The sequence below is a fragment of the Pleurodeles waltl genome, chromosome 2_1, assembly GCF_031143425.1.
Source record: "Pleurodeles waltl isolate 20211129_DDA chromosome 2_1, aPleWal1.hap1.20221129, whole genome shotgun sequence".
In the NCBI taxonomy this organism is placed as follows: domain Eukaryota; kingdom Metazoa; phylum Chordata; class Amphibia; order Caudata; family Salamandridae; genus Pleurodeles; species Pleurodeles waltl.
Genome location: NC_090438.1, coordinates 100929510 through 100953646, shown reverse-complemented (window position 1 = coordinate 100953646; position 24137 = coordinate 100929510). Strand labels below are relative to the sequence as shown.

The following is a 24137-nucleotide window of genomic DNA, read 5'->3' as shown; positions in this document are numbered from 1 at the left end:
GTAGTCGCAGGAATAATGTCTGTTGCAATAAGCTCTGCTAGGTAATGTGTGTTAGGACTCAAACTTCGTCCACAAATAAAACCATCTGGTCAGAATGAATTAGACTGTTAATAATGACATTAATTCGATTAGCTAGAGTTCTCATAAAAATTGTATAATCCTTATTTAGAAGTGCTATTGGCCAATAAGAAGATGGTGCTGTTTCATCTTTCCCTTTCTTTAAAAAATTGATTAACACTGCCTTTTTAAAGGAGGGCAGGAGGGAGCAATCTGATGAAATGGAATTAAACAGGGTTGTTAAGGGGGCTACAAGTAAAGTGCAAATACATTTATAAAATTCAGCTCCAAAGCCATCTTCCCCTGGGGTTTTGGACCGTGGCAGTTGTGTTGTTACATTGCTAACTTCATCCCCACTGACAGGACTCGACAGGCTGCCTGCCACTTCAGTCTCTAGCACTGGTAATCCTACCTCATACAAAAATTGTTCTATTTGTGCTGACCCCTGGGTCGAAAACTCCCCCTTCCACAGAGAGATATAATAATCCACTGAGAGATTCCTGATTCCCGGGCACTATTTTCTAATTGTGCCAGCAGTGCCTAATTTGAGCTGGTGGTTTCTGGGACTCAGCACAGGCACTTTATTGTCAACACTGACATGTATGGCAGTCTGTCACAAGGTGGCGCAGTTTATCTAATTTAGAGATGAGCACAACAGTTTGTTATTAAGTCAACATACTTTAAAACTGACTTATACCTGCTGCCCAAGCCATTCTTATAGCGTTGGGGGCCTAGAACAGTCAGAATTGTCACACTTGCAGGAATATGATGGTTAGTATTTATGTTGGTACTGTCATTGGCAGTGCTGACTGGAGCAATCACTTGTGCATGCTGCAGTGGCCTCCTGAAGAGGGCCCTGTCGCATATTTTTAAGAAGTTAAGCACTGACCAGTGCTAGGTTCTCTAATCCCCATAATCAAGTTTTGATTCAGTTTTTAGGGTGAAGCATGCGTCGCATGCGCTTGCGCATGCGTTTGCGCATGTGTTTCGCTTGTGAGGCACTTTAGGAGTTAGAAAAGGGCTCGGAGCCCCGCCCATGTCACGTCAGTGTCTTTCATTGGTTTGTGGGCTTGCCTTTCAAAATCTGCATTAGTGGAAGGCATGCATACGTCATGCTTTTTCCGGTGGTTAGGCCTCCTCGAGCGCAACGACCAAGTACTGAAAACATGCGAGGCTCGCTGTTTCCCGTCAGGTTTCTGGACCACTTTTTATCTATTTTTCGCAGCACGATCTTGTTGGGCAGAAGTCGAGCACTTTCCATGACATCAACCCTGTTACATAGTAAATTGCACTTTTGCCGGTTACGTAGATAATTGCACTTTTGCTGATAGGTTTCACTACAAGTGAACTGTAGCAGCGTCATCGCGCTGTTTTTTCCATTTAATGTGGCAAGAAAAATCCGGTTGGGAGTTTACAACTGCTAATAGCTCTAACTCAGAAAAATGCGAGACCTTATTGCATTGCAAATGCTTGTTCTTTATCCGTCCAGGCCAGAAAACACCCTGTTTTTTACCCCTCTTCATATACCCGATTGTTAAAAGTGCAGCTATTTAGGACATGCTCCTTTAAAAAAGAAATCTTTCAAAGCTTCCTTCTTACCCTCCCAGTTGTGATGTGCCTAAAATGATTGCTCATACAAAACAGTGTAATAGCCTTTATTGATGGCCAATCGTAAGCTGTATTGCTCATCCCTAGTTTTTTTTCTGATAGGTCAAAAGAGAGAGAATGAGAAGTCCCAAATTGTAGCCTGAACATGTGCATCTTGGCTCAGCAGAAGTTTCTCCATAATTCATTTCCCCTCTTTTTTGGGACCATGAAGTGGGAATTCTATTAAAATCACTTCTGAGCGGTTCAAAACAGCTTCTGCATTATATTGCTGAGAATTTTTTGAGATAGTGAAATGGTATAAAAATAGATCTATCCTTGGAGCTATCCTATATAGCTTTGAAAACCAAGAATACACTCTGCCAGCTGGGTTTTGTTTTTTCCAGACATCTTGCACTCCTAACCGAGTACAAAAATCATTCAACATCTGCTCCATACCCTTCTTGAGTTGGATGCAATTAGAATTCAAAGAATCAGTAGGGGGAGAGGGCAAAAAAATTAAATCTCCACCTGTTTTCACTGGGATCCTGCTCCCGAGGACCCCAGTGACTGTGCTCTCTCCTTTAAATTTGGTTTTCTTGGTACCCTTTACACCCCACAATTGGCATACTGGTGTACCCCTGTTAGTCCCTAGCATATAGTACTTAGGTACAGAGGGCATTGGTACACCAGGAGTCCCCCATGGGCGGCAGCATGTATTATGCCAGCCATGGGAGCCCATGCAAACTGTCCGCAGGCCTGCAATTGCAGCATGCATAAAAAGGTGCGTGCCCCCTTTCACTGCTGATCACTACACCAGGTCACTGTAAGTCACCCCTATGGTAGGCCCGTCCAGCTGTAAGGGCAGGGTGCAGGTCCCTGTGTGTTTGGGCACCCCTGCAGAGCAGAGGTGCCCATATGAACTCCAGTCCCAATTCCCTGGACTTTGTAAGTGCGGAGAGGCCATCGCAGCTATGTACTGGCCATTTTCACTACCTATAGTCCAGCTACATAATGGTAACTCCGAACCTAGGCATGTTTGGTATCAAACATGTCAAAATAATACCCCAATACTGATGCCAGTATTTGTGGCATGATTCCATGCACTCTGGGGGTTCTCTACACTCTGGGGGCTCCATAGAGGACCCCCAGCCCCCAGTATTGCTCCTACCAGTCTTCCAGGGTCTGCCAGCAGCCCACGCCACGGCAGGCCCTCAAACAGGATTCTGCCTTCCTGCTGCTTGACCAGCTTATGCAGGGGAAGGCAGAACAAAGGATATTCTGTGGGAGAGGGGTGCAATCTCCTCTCCTTTGGAAATAGGTGCTACGAGGCTGGGGAGGGGTAGTATCCCCACACCACCGGCTTGCTAGGAAGGGCACATTTGGTGCCCTCCTTGCATAATCTGGTTTGCACCAGTCCAGGGACTCCCAGTCCCTGCTCTGGCAAAAAACTGCACAAAGGAAAGGTGTGCGACCACTGCCCTGTCCATCACCACCCCAGGGGTGGTGCCCAGAGCTCCTCCATGTGGCTACTTGATTCTTCTATCTTGAAACCAAGATGGGCAGAGGCCCCTGGCTGGTCAGGTTAGGCAGATGATGTCAATGACCCCCTCTGATATGTGGTTATCTTGCAAAGTGACCAAGCCCCTTTTTTGGGGCTATTGAGCTACACCCTTGTGGGAGGGTCCTCAGACTTGGCATGAAAGACTCCACCAGGACTCCTCTGCAATGACCTCTTCTGTTAATGGCTACCGGAACCGCTGCTGGACCTCACAGGAACCGAACAAGACTGAAACACCGAGACGACCTCACCTTGCAACATTGTTTCCACAGCCTCTATCAGCAACTTGCAACATTTCCACAGCTGTGCATCCTCTGGGGTCAGCAAGACTTCAGCTGCACCAAATAAGAAGAAGGAATCTCCCTTGGAGCGAAGGAGTCACTCCCTTGCATCTGCAGGCACCTAAGGCAATGACATCCGGCTGCTGAGATCTGCTGTCATCTGGACCTGCAAAGATTCTCCAACAAAGGTGGTGGTTCTGAGTGGTCCTATTGGTCCTCTCTGCGTTCTTTCCAACTTGGGAGATGGTGAGCCCTTGCCTCTTCCTCCAGGATGAAATCCCTGTGCACCACAACTGTTGCAGCAACCAAGGATTATTGACTCCTGCTCCAAGGGACCTTTAGGCTCCAGATAGCACCGGCCCCCAGCACTCTACCTCTGCAAGGATAGTCTCCGCTCTGCTGCTCCAGCGACGTGGGGCTCCTCTTCAGTTGTGCTGCCTGGGCCTCAATGCGACTTCCTGTGCCTGCTTCCAGCGTGTTGCTCGTGGGGGCTCTGACTGCTTCTTCTGGCTGTCCTTCTTCTTAGGGTCAGCCCGGACTCTCCTCCACGGGTTGAGTCTCAAGGACCTTGCTGGTCCTCTTCAGTTCTCCAAATATCCACCAGCTTCAGTAGCATTTGCTTGTGCTTGTTGGTGGTCCTCCTGATCACTGACCCATCTGCAATCCGGCGACCGTCGAGAGACAGCTCCTAGGTGACTTCAAGGACTCCTCTGCATCTCTTGGACTCCGCAGCTGGCCTTTCTCCACCACCGTCCTACCGGATCATCACTCAAAGAAAGGAGGCATTGCCTCCTGCCCCACCTGGACACTCCTACGTAGACTGGATTCTGTCCCATTCTTTTACAGGCTCTCTTCATCCAGAATCCACCATTGGGTTCCACCGGCCTAGTCCTGTTCTTGCATTATTCCAATTCCAAGTCACCCATGTTAGCCTAATGGATGACCAGGTAACTTACATCTGCTCTCCTGGTCGCTGGGTGTCTTCTAGATACATACCTCTTGGGGTTCCATACTCTCCGAGCCCTTGGCTAACGACTCCATATCCTCTGGTGAGAGACCCATTCTCGTACTCTACTATTTTAGCATATGGTTCCCCCCCCCAATTTGGCCCTTGCTATTGCTATTGCTAATGTTTTTATGCTAATTCCTAGTACTTACACATGTATATTTTGTGTGTACTTACCTCCAGAAAGTGGGACTTGCCTATAGTATTCTAGTTCAGTGTTCCGATAATAAAGTACATTTATTTTTGCAACACTGTGTGGTTCCTTTCAAGTGTGGTAAGTTACTGTGTGACTGCTGTGATATTGCAAGTGCTTCACACTCCTCCTAGATAAGTCTTGGCTGCTCACCAGAGCTACCACTTGAGATTCCTGGCTTCCTAGACACTGTAACACTTATTAATAAGGGTTGCCTGGACCTGGTGTAAGGTGCCAACACAATAGATGTCCACCACACAGCAGCTCAGCCTCCTACAATAACGGAAATGTTATATCTTTTATTATGGATCAGTGCTGTGGCAATAACCTGAAACCCATCTTCGTCCACCACAGGAGTCAGGCAGCTGATTTCTACTACTTCACTAAAAATCACTGCAGTCCCCCATGCGAAGCTCTTGCCAATGAAAAAAAGCATTCTTTAGCCCAGGAATAATTCAAATTGTTTCCTCCCCCCTTATAAAGTGAGTTTCCTGTAAAAGGATGATTGTGGGGTTATAGTGTTGCAAACTTAAAAATTATGTCATCCCTATTATATCTTTTATTTGGGGCATTACCAATATAACTAACAATACTAATTCCATATTCCTTTAAAAAAAATCTTAATTCCTAGAAACTTGCTAGGTGTTCACTGTAAACTTTAAAAATAACCATACAATCCACTGATCATGGGCTGCAATTTCATGCAGCTGTACCACAACAATGTTCCCCCTTGCAGTGATCCCGATGCGCCTTCACCCGTCTCTAACCATTGTGCCTGTGGCCCCAACACCTCCCTTTCCCCACTGGGGCTATAGCCACAGCCCCTTGATGAGCTGGTCATTGTGCTTGTGGGTGTGACTGATACTGTTTAAAGCCTAGATACATCATGCATTGTGTTGGAAGGTGGGTCATTAGTTGTGTGGCCTGCACAAGTAACGAGTCCGCACACGACCGCCACTGAGAACCAAACACCCCATTGTAGCGCTTGACTCTCATAGGGTAGCGTTGCAGAGCAGTCCAAGGCTTACTCAAGGGAGGTGGTGTGGGCTAGTAATCCCCATTCACAAGTATGCAAGCATGACTCTCAATAAATGAATGTCCAGTCTGTGCTTTTTCTTTTGATAAAGTAAAAGTACATTTATTATTCACACACACTACTCAATAATATGCAACAATCTACAAATATATACAAAGTGATAGAATCACTCTGGGCAAACAGTATGTAATCTCTCAGGTCTCCTCAAGGGAGAATATAATCCAACAATCCACATGGCAAAACAATCCCAGTGCCCCCCTCGTGACATTTGAACATTTTGACAGTAATCAACAGTACCGTGCAATGATGACACCTACATTTGCGATTAAATACTTTCATCTTGCCAAGGAGTGACTTTCAGTATCATTATTCAAATTAGCATAATCAGGGAACATAATAGACCAAATTCTAGCATTATAACCATCAGGATTACTTTTAGATTTCTCCTACTTAACCATAAAATAACAGAAGAATACATGGGGACATACCAACCTACACCTATGGTAAGCACCCTTGCACAAACAAGAACAAAAGTTCACTGAAGCTTGTGCTTCAAATATCCATCCAACCCTTGAGGGGTTATCTCTCATGTGTCCCACCCTACCTAGGATGGGGACACCAACAGATGTTGGGGAGAGGCTGCGCTGCTCCTGCAGCTCCCCCTGTCTCCTAATACTCCGTTGGTGGTGTCCCCATCTCCCTGGGACCACCACAGGCGTTTTGGGGGCTCAAACAGCAGCCCCCTGCCCCGCAAAGCATGCTGGGGCGGCTGCATTATTGATAAGCGGCTCTCCTGCTGTGCTGGGGAGAGCCGCTGTGCCCGTTTTCCTGCTTTTCTTTCTTGGGGGGTGCCGGTCCCACGCGGACACCCCCGCACCACAACAAGGATCCCTCGTAGGAGGGTGGCCCAGGGAGCCCATCCCTGGCCGCCCCCGCCGGCTCCCCGCACGGCCAGCACCTCCGGGTGCTGCCGCAGGAGCCAGCCTGCTGAATTGGAGTCTGCCCGCTCCCCTCGCGTCGTCGGGGCCCCGGGATGGGGTCCGGGACCCCTCCTCCTTGCAACGGGGAGCGCGACGACGCTCCCCGGAGTCATCCTCTTCTCGGGGCCCCGGGATGGGGTCCGGGGCCCCTCTTCTCCTCAGTGGGGAGCGCGACGGCGCTCCCCCAGGCCCTCTTCTGCTTGGGGCCCCGGGATGGGGTCCGGGGTCCCTCTGGCCACCTTCATGGGGAGCGCGACAGCGTTCCCCGACTTCTGCTTCGGCTGGGGGTGCGCGATGACGCACCCCCACTCCTGCCTCTTCTCGGGGCCCCGGGATGGAGTCTGGGGCCCCATTTGGGCCATCTTCACAGGGAGCGCAACGGCGCTCCCCGGTTTTCCTTCTGCTGGGGGGTGCGCGACGGCGCCCCCATCCCCATTACTCCTTTCTTCACGGGGAGCGCGACGGCGCTCCCTGGCTTGTCTTCGCCGCCGGGGGCCCCGGGATGGGGTCCGGGGTCCCTTCCCACAGCGGCAGGGGGGTGCGCGACGGCACCCCCCCCCCCCATTTTAAACCACCAACATGGAACCAGGCTTCACGGGGCCCCGGGATGGGGTCCAGGGCCCCTTTCCTCTTCAGAGAGAGGGGGAGTGCGACGACATGCCCCTTTTCTCCTCTTCCTCCTGTGCAGCCCCCAGGCCCTGGCCCACCCCGGGGGCACAGTCGAAAGCAGCTGTGGAGCTCCACGCGCTTCGTAGCTGCTTTCCCAAAGATCAAAGGTCACCATCCTTTGTCTGGTGATATCTTGGGCCCCCAAGGGCCGATTTTCATTATTCTTGTGTCGTTCCGCTCCTGGTGACAAGCCCTTGCCACCAGGAGCACTTTCCTTAGGCCTCCTGGCCTGGAAGGGTCCCAGATCATCAGGGAGCCAGTCCCACTGACTCCTGCGCCAATCTTTCCTCTGGGTTCCCTCTTTTCCTTCTGGGCAGCGCACTCTCCTTGCGCTAGCCCAGTCCTTCCCCCAACTAATCCTCTGGGGGGGGTAAGGGGGCCAGCTTGCCTGGCCCTGGCATTCGCCTCTCTGGCCTGGAATCCTTCAGGGGCAGAGTCCCTGCCCCAAGGGCAGTCAGGAGGTTCTTCCTTCCAGTTGTCCATGACGCCCGTCTGCAGTTTCAGTGTCCAGCAGTGAAGCACAGCCAAGAGAGAGAAAGCTCTCCCCTGTGCAGGACCTTTTAAGTGGGGGTGGAAGGGTCCAGCAGGTCTGCACCTCTGGCCTATCCAGATGTGCCACATCACTTCCTTGCCCCCGTCCCCTCCTTCTTGCACAGTCTTCTGGGATAGCTCAAGATGGCATCTTCCAAGAGTTAGTTGCCACATGTGCTCTGAAAGTCTCAGCCCCTCCTCCCCGACATTCCTCGCAGGGCTTCTTCAGCGTGCTCCTGGCACGGAATGACAGCTGGCTGATTGATGCTAGGCCCTGCTCCAGCAACTGGACAGAGCAGTAATTGGCCCTAATCCTGAGCTGAGGCAGAGAAAGATGACATCCCTGGATGACCCATAAGCTGTACAACTATGCTCCTGTAACCTACTGCATCATTCTTTTCTTACAGGTTACAGTGTACTTTGGTGTGACTCTGGTCTCGGTGGACCCCAGAGAACTGGAGTTGCACCCTAGGCCCTCCTTTCCCATTGACATTTAATGGAGTATCCCCCCAATGCAAATATCTCAAGCACCCTGACATTGGCATTGAACTGGGTGTCCCTACAGTGAAAAGACAGTAAGCACACTGACTCTCCCTCACATGTATACACCCCTCTCATGAGACCTACTCCAGGTCACCACCCACTCTGCATAGTTCCTCCTGCACCAGAACTACCTAAGCACAGTTATTGGGCTGCGCACACTAGGACTCCTCCTCCCACAGCCCTCACATGGGTGCACATCCATGCGCACACATGATCACATGTAACCTGCCCGGGGCCTCCTGCCCTTGCTGCGCCACAGCAGCCTTTCCTTAGCACGGCAACACCAGCAGTAAACACGTGCAGTCCATTTTACCATGGGTTTATTGTGCGGGAGTCACCTCATAGAAGGCTTCCTCACAGTAAACAGTCAAAAACCAGGTGGTCAAAAATCGAAAAATCAGGGCAGACCTGATGGTCAGAACCGTCCTCTAACACATTGTCAGGCCCTTGATGGGTTTCTTCTCCAGAGAGGATCTTTACCAAAATTGGATATTGTGCCAAGCAGGTTGAACTGCTAGTAGCACTGCTGACAGCAGACGCTGTAGGAAATGATTTTGAAGTGATTTTGCAGTGGTAGAGTCTATGTGAGAGAACTTTCAGTCAAACAATGAATTGCGTTTAAAACACCCTCTTCACACTAATTATCTATGGCAGGACAATCTGTGGGGGGATCAGCCAAGCCCTATGGTCCAGTCTCATCTGTATGTCCAGAATTCCATGGTAGCTCTGCTACCTCACTTTCAGTGGGACTTCTTTATGCCATGGAGAAAGAATCAGTTTGGATCTGTGGAGAGGTTTCCATTTCTATGCAATTTTCCACTCCCAGTATCTTCTGGGCAGAAGAAAGTGAGTTAAACCACGCACTCTCGTCTGACAATATCTCTTTCCGGTTGATCGCTAAGCTTCTTTTTTCCCTTAATAGGCGCATTCTCAATTCCCCCTCACGTAGGATTAGCATGTATTTTCAGGGGGGCGTTTGTACTTCCTAGTCTTTTTACTTTTCCTCCTGGGTAGGGCTTCATTAGTTTCTATACTGATAGGGCCTTGATGTCTACAACCCTATAACTTAGATTTGCAGCAAACAATACCGCACCCTGATGTAGTGCAGTACTGGGGTCTTGGGAGAGTTCATGATGCTGTGCCCAGGTCTGCGTGCCCGAGTCTTTATTGGCCTAAAAAAAACAACAACAAAAAACAGCCTTGTCAGCTGTCACTTCCCACAGGAACCTGTCTTTCCAGTGGTCTGTGTGAAATTACTATCTGCCAAACAGCAGCAGATAAACCTATTCAAGGGGGAGCACAAGCACAGCTTCTCAAAAACAAAGGAAAAAGAAAGGGCAGGCTTCCCGATGTTGACCCCTAGGCGTCTAGTCCAGATCCACAGTTTGAAAAGCTAGGCCAGCAAGGCACTCACCCTCGCCCATTGGCTCCCAAGAGACTCCCAATAGTAACCCGCGATTCACAGCGAGAGAGAGTCCACAAACAAACCCTTACTGAAAAGCACATGTCTTCCCAGTGCAGTCCATGGCTTCAAATGGTGCACCATAAAAGCCGATCAGCACCTGCAGCACGGATTCTACAGTGTCATCCTGTGAACTACCACGCTTCACCAAGACCTCTCCTTTTAGTTTTAGGCTCTGCAGAAATTCACCAGCCACAGACGGGAGGCACCACTTCTCATTGTCTGGGCTGGCATGATGGGATCAGGCAGCGTGCCTGCTGGGCAAAACTGCCATCGGCCTCAAAATGGATTCTGGAAGGCAATCTATGATGGCAAAGTACTTTGCTCAAATTATTTTGGCAAGGGTTTACACCTTCTGATGTTTGGTTAGTGGATTGGTCTACTATCACCAGAATGTTCTGATTTCCATCTTTGTGTTTTTCAAATGGCAGAATGGTTATGCACACTAAGGCCCAAATTTATGGGGAATTGACACAGGTAAGTCCAGCAAGTCACCTTTCTATGCTGACCTGCGTCAAAGTGAAAGGGAAGGAAAGCGCCGTATCAATAGCATACAGCACATACCTGTCCTTTTCCCCTGCACTGGCGCAGTTTCGGCAGCCTAGCACCAATGCAGGCACATTGCACCATGGTGCAAGGGTGTCTGCATGGTTGTCAGGATTGTTTTGTGCAGAAAAGGGCACCTTCTTGCACAAAAACTATCCTGGGAGGCGTTTTCCTCTTTTTATGTGTGCTGCAGAATGAAGCACACATATAAAGAGGAAAAACTAGAAGAAATAAAGAGATTTCTCCTTGTTGTGCTTCCCCTCGGGAGGCGTAAGGTTTTGACGAAAAACACATGTTTACATGACCTTGTACTTCTGGGGATGTGTCAAAAATCCATGGGTGTTGCATGGGAACACCCACCCCAACGCCCATGGAACACCTCCCTGATGCAGAGTAAGGCAATACATCGATTTGCACTGCCTTGCCTTACACTGTCACTGGCATCTATGAGGCCATGCAAAGTCACACAAAGTATCTTTTCATGGCCTCATAGATATGGCTGAGATGTTTGCGCCACCATTGCAGCAATAAAAGTGACGCAACTGCAGCAGAAGTCTCTCATAAAAATGCTCTTAGGTCTCTGGACCTTGAGTTCTCCTAATGTTGCTAATGGCAGTGTATTTGGCTACTTATTTCCTGCAACTACATTTTTTGTTGTATGTGTCCAAACGTCATCTCAAGTATAGCCAGTGAAATCTTGGTACCGATTCCAGGGTCTTACATAGACTTAGATGTCAATTCACATCATGACATCCAGTCACCTAGCACTTTGTGCACTTTTGGGTTTTCACTCTTTACAACATCTGCAGGATTTCTATTTTTCTAGACAATGAGCACTTAAGTTATTCCTTGATCAGTTATACATGCTTGTTTGATATCTTTTTGTTTGTCAATCACATTATGGTATACCTGTGGTATTGCTTTAGATGTTGCAATCAGTCACTGATGCGTGGTTGGTTATGTGTCAGACAATGCTACAGATAGTTGTTTTCCCTGATTGAGATAATTCAGCCCAGTTCCTTGTGGATGGCAATGGATGTGCTCTGCTGGGTATAAGATCTGCATCAATGTTTGTTTTTCCAAGACAATTCTGGTTTTGGAAATTGTACCAGAATAAAGCACAATTCAGCAGTGCCCAGTTAAAACCAACTTTGCTATCTTCAGCACTTATTTCAGTGGGTTGTTATTAGTTCTTACAGTGAAGTTAGCCCTCTAGAGGTATTAAAAAAGTCTGTTATAGCCATTTTCTGTGCTACAAACTCCAGTTTGTGTGCTGGACAATGATTCTCTGAGACAGACAGACCTCTGCAGGTAAAAGTGACTGGTCTTGCTCATTTGTCTTCTTGATAAATCAAGGCTGTTAGTCAATACTGATTAGCACCCACATGCATTGTGCATGGCAATTGTAGGTCAGCCTGAGCCAATACCTGGTCTGTACAGAGTTTCTTAACTGATTGAATGCATGTTGGCATAGTAAAGCCCATCTTAATCCAGTAAGGTCACACTGGAGAGAGACTGTGGGGATCTTTACGACCCTAGCGGACGGCGGTAACTTGGGGAAAGGTACTCCTAACAGGCTCGTGGTACCTTTCCCCAAATTATGACATTGGTGGTTTGGCTCAAGCCAAACTGCCAATGTACCACTCCGTCCGCCAGGGTGGTAACAGCCGCCGGGCTGGAGACATCAGTCTCCAGCCAGGCTGCCGTCACAATCCCACCCTTGGGATTATGACCCCACCTACCGCCATGGTTTTCGTGGCAATCTTACCGCCACGAAAACCATGGCGGTAGGCATTATTAGTGCCAGGGAATTCCTTCCCTGGCACTGATAGGGGTCCCCTCCACCCCCTCCCCAGAGTCATCCCCCACCCTCCCCCTTCCCCTCCAGATCCCCCCTACATCCACACACTCATACACACATGCATACCCTCATCCACCCACGCATGCACACATACATACCCACACACCGCAACACACACTAACATACATTGCTGCAGACACGCATTCACAACACACAACATACACGTACACTCACATTCAGCTATTCACACACACATTGCACACGACTCACACCCGCATGCATACAAAAACAGACACACCCCCACCCACACACACAACACCCCCACACACGCACACAACACCACCCACCCCACCCTCCTGTCAGAGAACCCGACTTACCTTCTTGCAGGGGGTCCTCCGTCAGGAGACGGGACGCAGCGCTGCTGCCAGCAGCAGCGTCCACCAGCAAAACACCACCAGGCCATATCATGGAACATGATACGGTAGGCGGTGTTTTGTTGATGTGTCACTGCTGCTGGCAGCAGCGCCACCTTACCGCCGTCATGACCGTCGATGGAAATCCGCAAGCCTTCTGGCGGAATTCTACCTATGTTCGTAAAGCGGTTGGCGGCTGGTAGCCACGGAGACTGTATGTTGGCGGCCGTCGCCGTGGCGGTAGGCGGCATTTGCCACCAATGTCATAATGAGGGCCTGTATAATTTTTAACTTTAGACATTTGAGTCTGGTTGAGCACATTCTTACGGCTTTCCAGAATACACATCTTAAAGGTGCTTATTTAAGGAGTAAAATAAAGGCTGTAGCTTTTGGGCTTTTTTTACAGACTCGAACATATCCTTTCCCTTTTCAATTCAAAACATATTTAAAGTTTCAGACACCAAGGCGGGTCAGAGTTATTCGGCTTCAGTTAGAAAACGATTTGCCCTCCTAGATTGCTTTGGTGAAAATGACTGACTTGTCATATCAAACAGGATCAACTCTCCATCTCTTCAGAGAATGTTATCAACTAACACTGAACAAGTAACAAATACATTCTATGAAGTCATTTAACAAGATGCAACAGCTAATTATTTGGACGGTGTGTCAACACCATTAAGTGGCTAATGGTATGTAGCAGGACTGGCCAATAAAACATACAAACAGAGGATTGGTCCAAATATGTTAACAGAGCACAGGTACTCTCTCTCCAAGAAACACGGTTAACTAACTAATTTGATGTTGATGGGTTTATATCCCTTTGTACAGAGACTACCCAATCTAGTATGGTTAGGACTAAAGGAAGCCTTCTTGTTCTTATCTCTACTAGAGACCCTCTAAAAAACATTCCTGATCTTCTGATAATTCATTTTTATAAAGACATTTTCAATACTTCATGGTTTGAGGTGGTACCAGCTTTGCAGAATGATCTAGATTCTTTTATCCACTACAACTCAAATGATGTTTACATAATTTCAATCAATCAATCTTCAGGTCTTTCCAAACTCAGGAAGAGATGGGGAGGTCTGCAGATAACCGGTTAGCTCATCCCATGTCTTCATTGCAAGGCAGGAGAAAGAGCAACCTCCACATCTACTATGTCGGATGTGGGAGGTGAGGGTTAGGGAAAGGGACGCAGAACGGAGGTGTCTGGTAGGCTGATGGAAGTTCTGATGGTGATTCAAGTAGGTGGGTCCGCAGTTGTGTAGGGCCTTGTATGCATGGGTCAGGAGCTTGAACTGGCATCTTTTCTGTACAGGGAGCCAGTGGAGTTCCCAGCGGTAGGGGGTGATGTGGGTTTGTCTAGGGAGATCCAGGGTGAGTCTGGCTGCAGCATTCTGTATGGTCTGTAGTCGTTGGAGTAGTCGATCTGCAAGTTCTGTGTAATTTGGGCTGGCAACTTTAATGCTACAAAATCTTCTATCCTCTCAAAACACGTGTGTGGCCTAACTGAACTCAAGGTGAGGACATTGGCCATTTTAGACATTGTTTGTTTAGCTCAGCCTTAAGTAATTTAATGTTCAAATACAATATAAATATGACAGATTCGGACCCTCCACCTCCTACCTTTATTGGTGGATGGAGGCAATAGTAAAATCGATCATATTCTTCCCCTCAGGTGGAGGACCATTGTACCAGTGACCATAATCGTCTAACCATAACAGTACAAATAAGCTTACAATTAGCAATTCAACTAGATAGAACCCTAAACAGTACCACTGTTGGACAAAATGGTATCAAAATAAATTGGACAGGAGTTGATACCTCTAGCTTTACCTCAGAGTTTATAACTAGAAATCTAGGTCATATTTTAACTTGCCTTGATGATGAAGCTGACAGTGAGCAGATTATAAAGGCATATGCTGTAATTTCTAAATCTATCAGACAGTTTCTGTATAGGGGAATAAGGGTAAGGGACATGGGGTTAAAGGGTGGATTAATCAAAATGCACTTGTGCTGAAAGTGACCCTATTAAGTTGCTTCAACCTGCTGCTATCCATGTAAGCAGGCTCTGGTATAAAAGGGCATTAAAGAATAACAAATAAAGAGCTGCAAGAAGATGCCCGGGCAAAATTAATTCAGTCTGCAGAGACCAAGGATAATATATAATTCTGGACGCCAATAAATGCCCCTCTTTTTAGGAACAGTTCTGCACCTAATCTTGATTGCTCGATTCGGGCGGCAACTTGGGTGGATCATTTTTGCCTCAATTTTCTCACTATCCTTAAGATCAGATATAGAAGTTGTGGCTCCTTTGGTATTACTTTCAACCTGTACTCTTTTCACCAATGAGGTGGTAACTAAAGCATTAGACAAAAGTGCGGTGGGAAAGGCTCCCGGGTCTGACGGTGACCCGGCGGACACATAGAAATATCTTCCTACCCTATGGGCACCCCTGCTAACTATGGTCCTGAAGGCTGCTGATGCTGGATTTATCATCATGGTCTGAATCATTAATCATTCCAATCTTTAGGAAGGGACAAAAAGTGACACAAAGTGCTACAGACCCATTCTCCTACTTGATTCTTCCATCAAATTACTAGGAAGGGTCATTCTAGAAAGATTAGAACAGTGGACTGCAGATAACAATATTCTAACCAGTGCACAATATGGCTTTAAGAGTGGGCTGGGGACTGTGGAACAATGCCTCAACCTGAACCTTTTGGTGGTAAAATACACAAAAATAAAGGAAGGTAGCTAATATATGTTTTTCATGGACCTCAGTTGTTCTTTTGATTTGGTAAACCACAATAAGTTGTGGAAGTGCATGGAATCTTTTAGGGATTCAAGAGACATTTACTTCTAGTCTATATGCATAGTAATTTGATGTCAAGTGTGCGTTATGGGCCCCTGGGGGAACACATACAATTGTTTAGGAAAGAAAGAGGAGTGTGTCAAGTATGTGCTTTAGTGCCATTTCTTTTTTCTATATTATCAATGATATTGTTGGGAAGTTGCAATCTCTTGGTGCTGACACTCCTAGAGTTGGTCTGCGGCCCGTACAGACTCTTTTGTGTGGGGACAATGCAGTTCTACTATCCCTAGCTCCAATACATTTGCAGAGACTTATTGCTACCTTCACTAAGTTTATGGAAAATATAGATTTAAGGATTATTCAGGGGAAAACATTTACCAAGTGCTTTGTTAAAAGTAGATGGAAGACTTGTCTGTTTTGTTAATGGGAATAAGAGCTTAAGTACAAGATCCTAAGTACAAAAAATGCAATTTATTTAGGTCTGCAATTTTCAGTGGATGGTGGTTTCAATAATCATAGAGAAATTAACTCCCCCAATATGCTAAGAAATAATGAAGGGATTTTTAGATTTGCTACAAAATGAGGTACTAAGCCGATTAAAGAAGTGCTGACCCTCTATAATGTCAAAACAATTGCCTCAGCAACATGCAGGATTATGGGGGGGAAGGACAATATAATATTGCAAAGGCAAAAGAATAAGATTTTGAGAAGACTGCCTGCAGTTCCACATTCAATCCCAGAAACTGCTATACACATGGAATTAGGGCTCCACTTTTTAATGGATACAATAGAGGCTAAATCATTGCTTTTATGGCTATCTGTCTGGTCTAAAACGGACACTCAGCTCACCAAAATAATCCTTAGAAACTGTCTAGCATTGGACCAGGCAGTGCCTTATTCACTGGATAGCCTATAAGAAATATTTTAAAGGGTTTTGATTATTCAGATAGGAAACTATGTAAGATCCCAGAAAATATAGTATGATTCTTGGAAAGGGATTTAAAAGGTTATGCCTGCAGATTGAGTGCACAGAAAAGGCATTTGAGAGATCAGACTAAAACTACTGTGATGAGTTATACGTTAGATCACAAATATCCAGGATTTCAATCTTATATCACTTTGGTCTCTAATGTGTATCTAATTATATCTTTGACTCCATTTCATTTCTCTATAGTCCACCATCATGTTGCATTGCTGAATAGGTGCTCTTGGGGTCCAAATCATTTGAAATGTCCATGTGACAATAGATTCACTCAGTCCTCATCACGCTTAGCACTATTTTGTAAATGTTATCTTGCTTATAGGAAACAGTACTTGAAACCATTATTTTTAAGAGAGAAGTTGTTAGATTTACAAGAGGCAGTTCAGTCTTTGATGGATTTAAAAGATGCCACTGTATATTATGCTATAGGAAAATTATTTGTTAATGTTCTAAGTGTAAGGAAAGCTCTGACACCTTTGGAAATGGGAGATGCTTATCTTTGTATTTCTATATTTATATATGATGTGGGGAATTTGTAGCTGTATGCCACTTTAGCCTAACCCATTATCCTTTTTGGGGTTGTTGGTGTTCTATACATTGAAATGCCCACGTGTCAACAGATTTATTCAACATCTTTGTATATAGCACTTTATTATAAATTCCTTCTGTTTTAGGAATCGTTTTTTAATTATTATTTTAACAGAGAGGTTCTTGATTATCTGAAGACATTTTAGTAGCTGATTGTTAGCAAGATGTTAATGTTGTTGCAATGCTTCTTATTAATGTCACGTGTGAGAAAGCAGTAGCATATATGGGTTCCAGGTGTATTCAGTTGCTGCAACTCTGTAGCTATACATGATGTGGTTTATTCATACTTAACTACAGAGACTTTGATCCTGTTACTTTGTACCTATGACATTGTTACAAATTTTCTTATGATGCAACATAATTTTTAATGATTGTGGAATAAGGTTTTTATGATTTTACGTTTATATGATATGGTGTTTTTATGGTTTATCTTGTCATAAACCAAATAAAGATTGAATGATGAATGTCAACACAATGACTCATTTCCATATATCTAAAAATTCAACAACAGATCTTATTTACTGATCACAAAATGCTAGGAATCTTTGTAGTTCCTTTAACATAGTTGCTCTTGGCTATGTTATCAGCTATGTTAACAGCTTAATAGCTGTATCTTCTGCCCATACAATGTGCAAAAAGGCTTGACTCTCTTTCTATTCCTATTTGATTAATCTAAATAGTTCATTCAACTAAACGTTCAATAAGATGTTCTGGCTGTATTACACAGAGCTTAAGCAGAGACGCAGGTATACATTAACAGCTAGCTTGAAACCAAGAATCGCTAAATGTAATACAGTCAGATCTTTCTTATCAGAAAGTTAGTACATTTAGTTCTTTCTTCAGGCAGATGAACTGAAAGTTCCAGATGTTAGGGCCTTAGTAAGAAAGGGAAAGTTCACCGAATTTCATCAACTGAACTTAAAGAACAAGGAACATCATTGTACCAGTTGAACTGAGGTGCCTGTAAGGTGAATTGGGATGGAAAATTCAATATATGCACAACCGTCTTTAATGAATTCTTTCACTGACCAGAAGCCAAGGAAGATATCTTCTATGTCTGGAAACTGAGTCAGCCTTTGTTAGGTCAAAGAGCACCCTGGCTGCTGCATTTTGAATACATTGTAATCTGACTAAAAACTTTGCTGGAAGACTTGCAAAGACCAGTTTACAGAAATCCACCTGGGAGTGAACGAAGGCACCCACAAACTTGGGCACCTATGAAGAGGTTAATAAAGAACACAACTGATGAATTAGTCTGAGATGACAAAGATTAGAGTTAGTAAGAGTTGATTATGGGGTCACTTCCAGACAACGTTGCTTCAAGCTATGCTCCTAGATTTGTGTAAATGGAGAGGGGCCTTGAGACGTCCCCATTGACATCATCCAAAAAAAGATGGTGCCATAGTTGATTTGTTTCTTTGTCTGTAAAATTTCCAATTTGTATGAATTCAACTAGATAGTATAAACATTCAGGCTCCACTGTGAGAGTTGAAAAGCAGAGTGTAGAGCAAAATATTTAGGGAGTTCAACTACATGAATATTTACCTGAAGAATATTCATGAGAGGTTGTGTGTCATTGGCATACAAGGACAGGCATATTCCCTGCTCATGCAAAAACTGCACAGTTGGTGAAAGGTGCAAAGTAAAGGGGAGATCGAGAAAACTGAGTGATGTGGTCCTTACCAACTCACAAGGTACAAAACTGAACGTAAGACCCAAAATGTACAACTTGGCATTTAAGTGGTAAAAAGGATGTTTTATCAAAAAAAGATTTTCAGATGCTGTAACTTTGAAAGTGCAATCCAATAGTTTATGATTTCGAAGGCAACCAAAAGGTCTGAATGAATTAGTACCTGACACTGCCCCATGTATTATCCTGCATGCCCCCTCCTGCCTCCCAAACGTCAAGAATGGAATTTTGATGGCACAAAATATCATGACCAATATATCGATGTTATGGAAAATGTTGAAGTTCTTAGTACTTCTAATTTACACTTATTTTTAGAAACTGATACCATTTGATCTTTCTGTGTGCAACCACTGGTGTGACCCACTGATAACTGGATCCTTAACATACGAAAGCACAGACTATTCCTGCTGAAAATGTGTGACATTTCTGGCTGCCCTACTTCATCAGTGTCCCCTGACCTCGATTCTTCACTTTTTTTGTTGGTTTTCCTAAACAGCTTAATTGTCCACCATTTTTTATTCATAATTTTTATGAAGTATCTAGCACCCAAAACTTCAATAAAATATTTATATGTTGCATTCAAGTTGTTAAGTTGTTGAAAACACCATATGGAAATGTTGATGACATTTTGGATACCAGGCAGAAATTCATGAATGTTACCAAGAATCTTCTTGGGCAAGAGTAGAGACATTACAGATCTATAGCACATATGTTTCTGTGGGAAATTTTGTCTTCTTAATCACCCTGCCCCCACCCAGATTTTGGATATTTTGCAAAATGCCAATGAAGAAGATAGGAAATATGCAGAAGCATCAGAAAGGAAGGAGCAATTAGTGAGACTGAGCAACATAGCTAGCAATGGTGCACCCATGGGCTGAGTTTTTTTATTTATTATTTTGACAGCTCAGCTGAGTTACATGGTGCCATAAGCAGCGGATCACTGCACTATGAATCTTTTGAGAACAGTCTCTCTTAGCCCTTAACATTAAATGGGTATGATCTGAAGGGCACAAATTCTCAAAGGGGACAGAAATTACATGTAATCATTCCCCAGCATGAGGATGAGAGAGGTGTGTGTGTAGGGTGTACAGGGGAGGGGCCTTCGCATGCATCTAAAACGAAGGCACAGGAGAGGTGCTTTGAAGGAGGCAGAGGCCTTAATTTGGATATGGGCAGTGGGAGGGGGAAGTAATTTGTCTGAGAGTTAGATCTAGCCATATCATCACTGGGGGGCATGTCTTGATGGAAAATGCTTAGTCAAGTCATCCTGCACTCTTTAGTTTATTCCACAATAACAAATACCATTTTCAACCATTCACTCTGTGGTTATAGTGAATAAGATTCCAAAACAAGACACTACAAATCAATATAAACATCTAAAACATAAATTATTGTAAGTTAAAAAATTAAAATGGCAGGGAAAAAAAAATGTAAACTTCTTAAAATGCCCCACAATCTAAGTTGGAAAGAAAGCTTTAATCTGCTATAACAGGAGAAATTATTCTTCTCACCCTGATCCCGTTAGATGAAGTTAGTGCTGACCAACGCCACTGGAATTATGAAAGTGTGGAGGCCCAAATGATAAGTGGCTACAAAAAAAGGAATTGAGCAGCATTAGCCATTAGATTCTCCGACAGTTTATCTAGCTATTTTGTCTTTTATGCACATTGATACCAAGGTATCTCGAATGGCAGGATAAATACAAAGGTTTGGTAAGAATGAAAGGTACACACTTTCTCCAGCTCATATTGGAATTGTTATTCACCAGCAATACAATAATTCTGTTTTACTTGAAAGGTCAGGAACAATATATTATTGACCTTTCTGACACCAAGAGTAAAGAAGCGTGTGTTAGTCATTTGTAAACAAGAAAACATGTGCATACTTGAAATAAAATGTGTTCCTCTTTTACTCTATATATCCAAGTTATGTTTTAGAACTGGTCTTACGTTTTGAATATACTTTTTTCTGTATTTGGGCTTTTAAAATCGCCCCGTCCTCTTAAAAAAATTACCTTTCAGATCAGCATTGTACATTACTCATTTATAATCTAGTTGTTTTACTAGAATGAACTGTAAGAGTCAATACATTACATCTAAAAAGAAGAAACAAAATATAAGGTGTAGGTAGATTCTTGGTCCAGTGTATCGGGTGCAAAGCTGACCCACCAGATACCCACTGGTGTGCCATGTGTAAACATCAAACACAATGTTCTCAGGTGCACCAAACAAGAACGACATGTACTCTATCCCATAAGAGAATGTTACCGATATCAAAAGACATTTAATTTAATCCCAAAATGTGTACTTTTATTTTATCCAGACAGCCAAAAGATTGCAGTTCTCTAATATAGGATTCTTCAATTTTACAGTGCAAATCCAGTTAGTTGAGTTTATGTTGCAAACGTTGTACTGTAAAGATGCAACTTGCATATTGAAGAAGCTGTAATCTGGAGTCACAACTGTTTTGTAAATACTCAACACTAATGTGGGTTACATGGATTGTATGCACAGATCTGTTTATCACCTTAAAGACGGCCCTAATAGTTTTCAAAATTTAAGGGGAAAATTTTGCAAAAAGATTGCTTTCTATACAGAAATCACATAAAAGTTAAACAAGTGACTGGTTGAGTGTACTTTTCAGGTGTAAAACACTCCCTTGTGCAATCCAATAAAAGGACTTCCTCAAAGGTTGAATGATACACCAAATAGTCAATAGTATGAGGTGAGAGAGTGTTACGTTTCTGGGTGGTACATTTCAAAGAATTGGTAACAGTAAGTCTTGCAGACAACTGCTCTGTGAAGCCGTACCTACCAATAATTTGGACGTGCCAACACAGCATCTATGATGCGCAGAAAGGGGCAAGGGTAGCCTATGCAATAGGTGGGGCAAATGTTCAGAGCCAAAGGGATGGGGGTACAGAGTAAATCACAAAAAACATCCTCTGTCACGACAGTGTGGCTGTGGGATTTTGGAAGAGGCAGGGACAGCGGATGAAGAGGGTGTGGAGTGACGGGGCGCCAAGGGAGAGAGGGGGAAACATGAGCACAGAAAAAAAAAAACATAAGCCCACCAACACACATGGCATCTGAAAATATGTTCATCCTCATACAGTTAGTATAACCTTATACATGTATTTAGAGTAATGTTACATTTCGTAGAAGATGAAGCCATAATGCCACCTCAATAGTAGCTTCTGCAATACCCATCCTTTAAAAGTTACTTACGGGCATTGTTAAAAACTAGTAATATGTCTGTTAAAACACGAGGTCATACCACATTGGTATTACTACATGCTTTAGAGCACCTTCAGCACTGCCTTGGTGACAAACAGCACTGGCTTTCAATTACAACAATGGAAGGACTACACAACAATAATGGCAGCGCCGTACTATGTACCAGGATTGTGTGGTGCATTAGCAATGCTTCCAGTGGGGTTGCAGGCCTACAAGATGTACCAGAAACAGTGCACAATTTTGTACAAATAAGGAATATGCCAATTTTTGATTTGTACAAATGCACAGCAACAGTTGTGATCTTCGCTGTTAGTAGCCTGTTGATGGCGGTCATTTGAGTCCTCTAAGTAAATTGTACTGAGGGCGGCAAGCTGTTTACTGCCTGCTTTTGTGTAGTGGTATTTTTGAAGTATTCCCACCACATTTACGTGTTGTTGGACAACTTTAGTATACTGTGATGGTTACTGCACAGGAGGTAATACTGCTAAATATGTCAATGCAGTAATTTCTGTTGACAATTAACATTGTAATGAATTTTTGAACTACCACCATGCTCTAAATATCACTTAGGACAGGACTGGAGGACACATAGAGCAGAATTAAAAAGAGGATAACATCAGTGGTGGCTGCCACTGAACGTGTGTGTCAGGGCAGAGGTATAAAATAAAAATAAAATAAAAAAAGAACACTTAACCTGCTCCATCGAGAGATGGGTTTGTCTCTCCTCCGTCCTCGTCCTGAGCAGTCTCGTCCTATTCTGGGCAGCACCAGGCTCCCACACTCCCTTAAGCCAATCATGACTGCTGTCACCCGCATGGCAGCAGCCTCGTGATTGGAGTGAGCGGCCTGATTCGGCGCTCACACAGGGAGTGGAACCCTGTGCACCTTCTCCTCCCGGATGTGAAACACAGCCGGGTGGAGAAATGCTAAGTGTGCATGTCTGTTGGGCCAGCCAAACAGACATGGGCACTCATGGTGCACATACCACTCCTCCTTCAGCCGAACCCCACCACACCCTAACCTGAGAAATAAAATGATAATGATATTGTGTTATTATCATTTTTTTTAACTTTTCCTGAAAGCAGTGGGGCGACGCTCCTCCACCTTAGCGGAGGAGCCGCTGCTGGGTATCATGCTCATATATAGTAAAGTGAATCAGAATGTTGTCTATGTGTTAGAAATGTCTATGTTTATTAGAAGGCTCCATTTCTTGAAGCACACCATATTCCAGTTCATTTTTTTCTTCCACATATCGTTTGCAATTTTGAATTTCAGTTCAATTAGTTCAAATAAGGTGAATCAGGACTACACATCAAAGAATGCAAAGGGTTGTTAAATGAAAGCCGAGGACTGGAATATAGTATGCCTAGAGACAAAAAGTCACTTGGTAACTTTAGACATTACAAGTATGTGCAAAATACTGGATTGTGCAGTACATTCATACTATGTTGTAATAGTGGAAACAGGTGAATACAGAAGTACCACTTGAGAATAATGAAATACCTATTGCATTATTGTTAGTGACATATTATTTCCTTCTTCATTTCCATAATAGAGGAACCTCTCTGCTTGCCTCCTACATCTACCTGGGGTACACCTACAGAGACTGATCGCTATTATGTGCTTCTTTTCAGGGATGACCGGAAGGATGGTCTCAAGTTCTACACTGACCCATCGTACTTCTTCAATCTATGGAAAGAGAAGATGCTGCAGGCTACAGAAGACAAAAGGAAGGAGAAAAGGAGGCAGAAGGTAAACTGGGCTGATGCTGATCAGGAAAATGTTCGGTCTTCCTAACCTACCAATGGACTTGAGTCTTCCTGATTTAAGACAGTGTTAATACTGTAAACAAAGAAGGGCCTTAATGCTTTGTTCTGGTTTATACCAGTCTGTCCTAGCTTCAGGCCAGACTAAGGGCCTGATTTAGATCTCGGCGGGTGTGTTACTCTGTCACAAAAATGATGGATATCCCGTCTGCTAAAATATAAATCCCATAGAATATTGTGGGATTTATATTTCGGTGGACAGGGTATCCGTCACTGTTGCGATGGAGTATACCGTCTGCCAAGATCCGAATCAGACCCTAAGCCTGTTAGGCCTGGGTTACACAGGTTTTAGGTGAGTTTATACATTTAGGCTGCCTTAATCCATGTGAAACCTTTG

At 44.5% G+C, this 24137-nt stretch overlaps 1 protein-coding gene across 3 annotated transcripts in view; it reads left to right on the top strand.

The window, feature by feature from the left end:
- Positions 1–24137, top strand: part of LOC138261655 (actin-binding protein WASF3-like) — a 288156-nt gene that overhangs the window by 210613 nt on the left and 53406 nt on the right. For all 3 annotated transcript variants that reach the window (XM_069210859.1, XM_069210869.1, XM_069210847.1), the window contains exon 5: positions 23609–23726. In XM_069210859.1, the coding sequence (XP_069066960.1) occupies positions 23609–23726 (118 nt within the window). The remainder of the gene's footprint in view (positions 1–23608; positions 23727–24137) is intronic.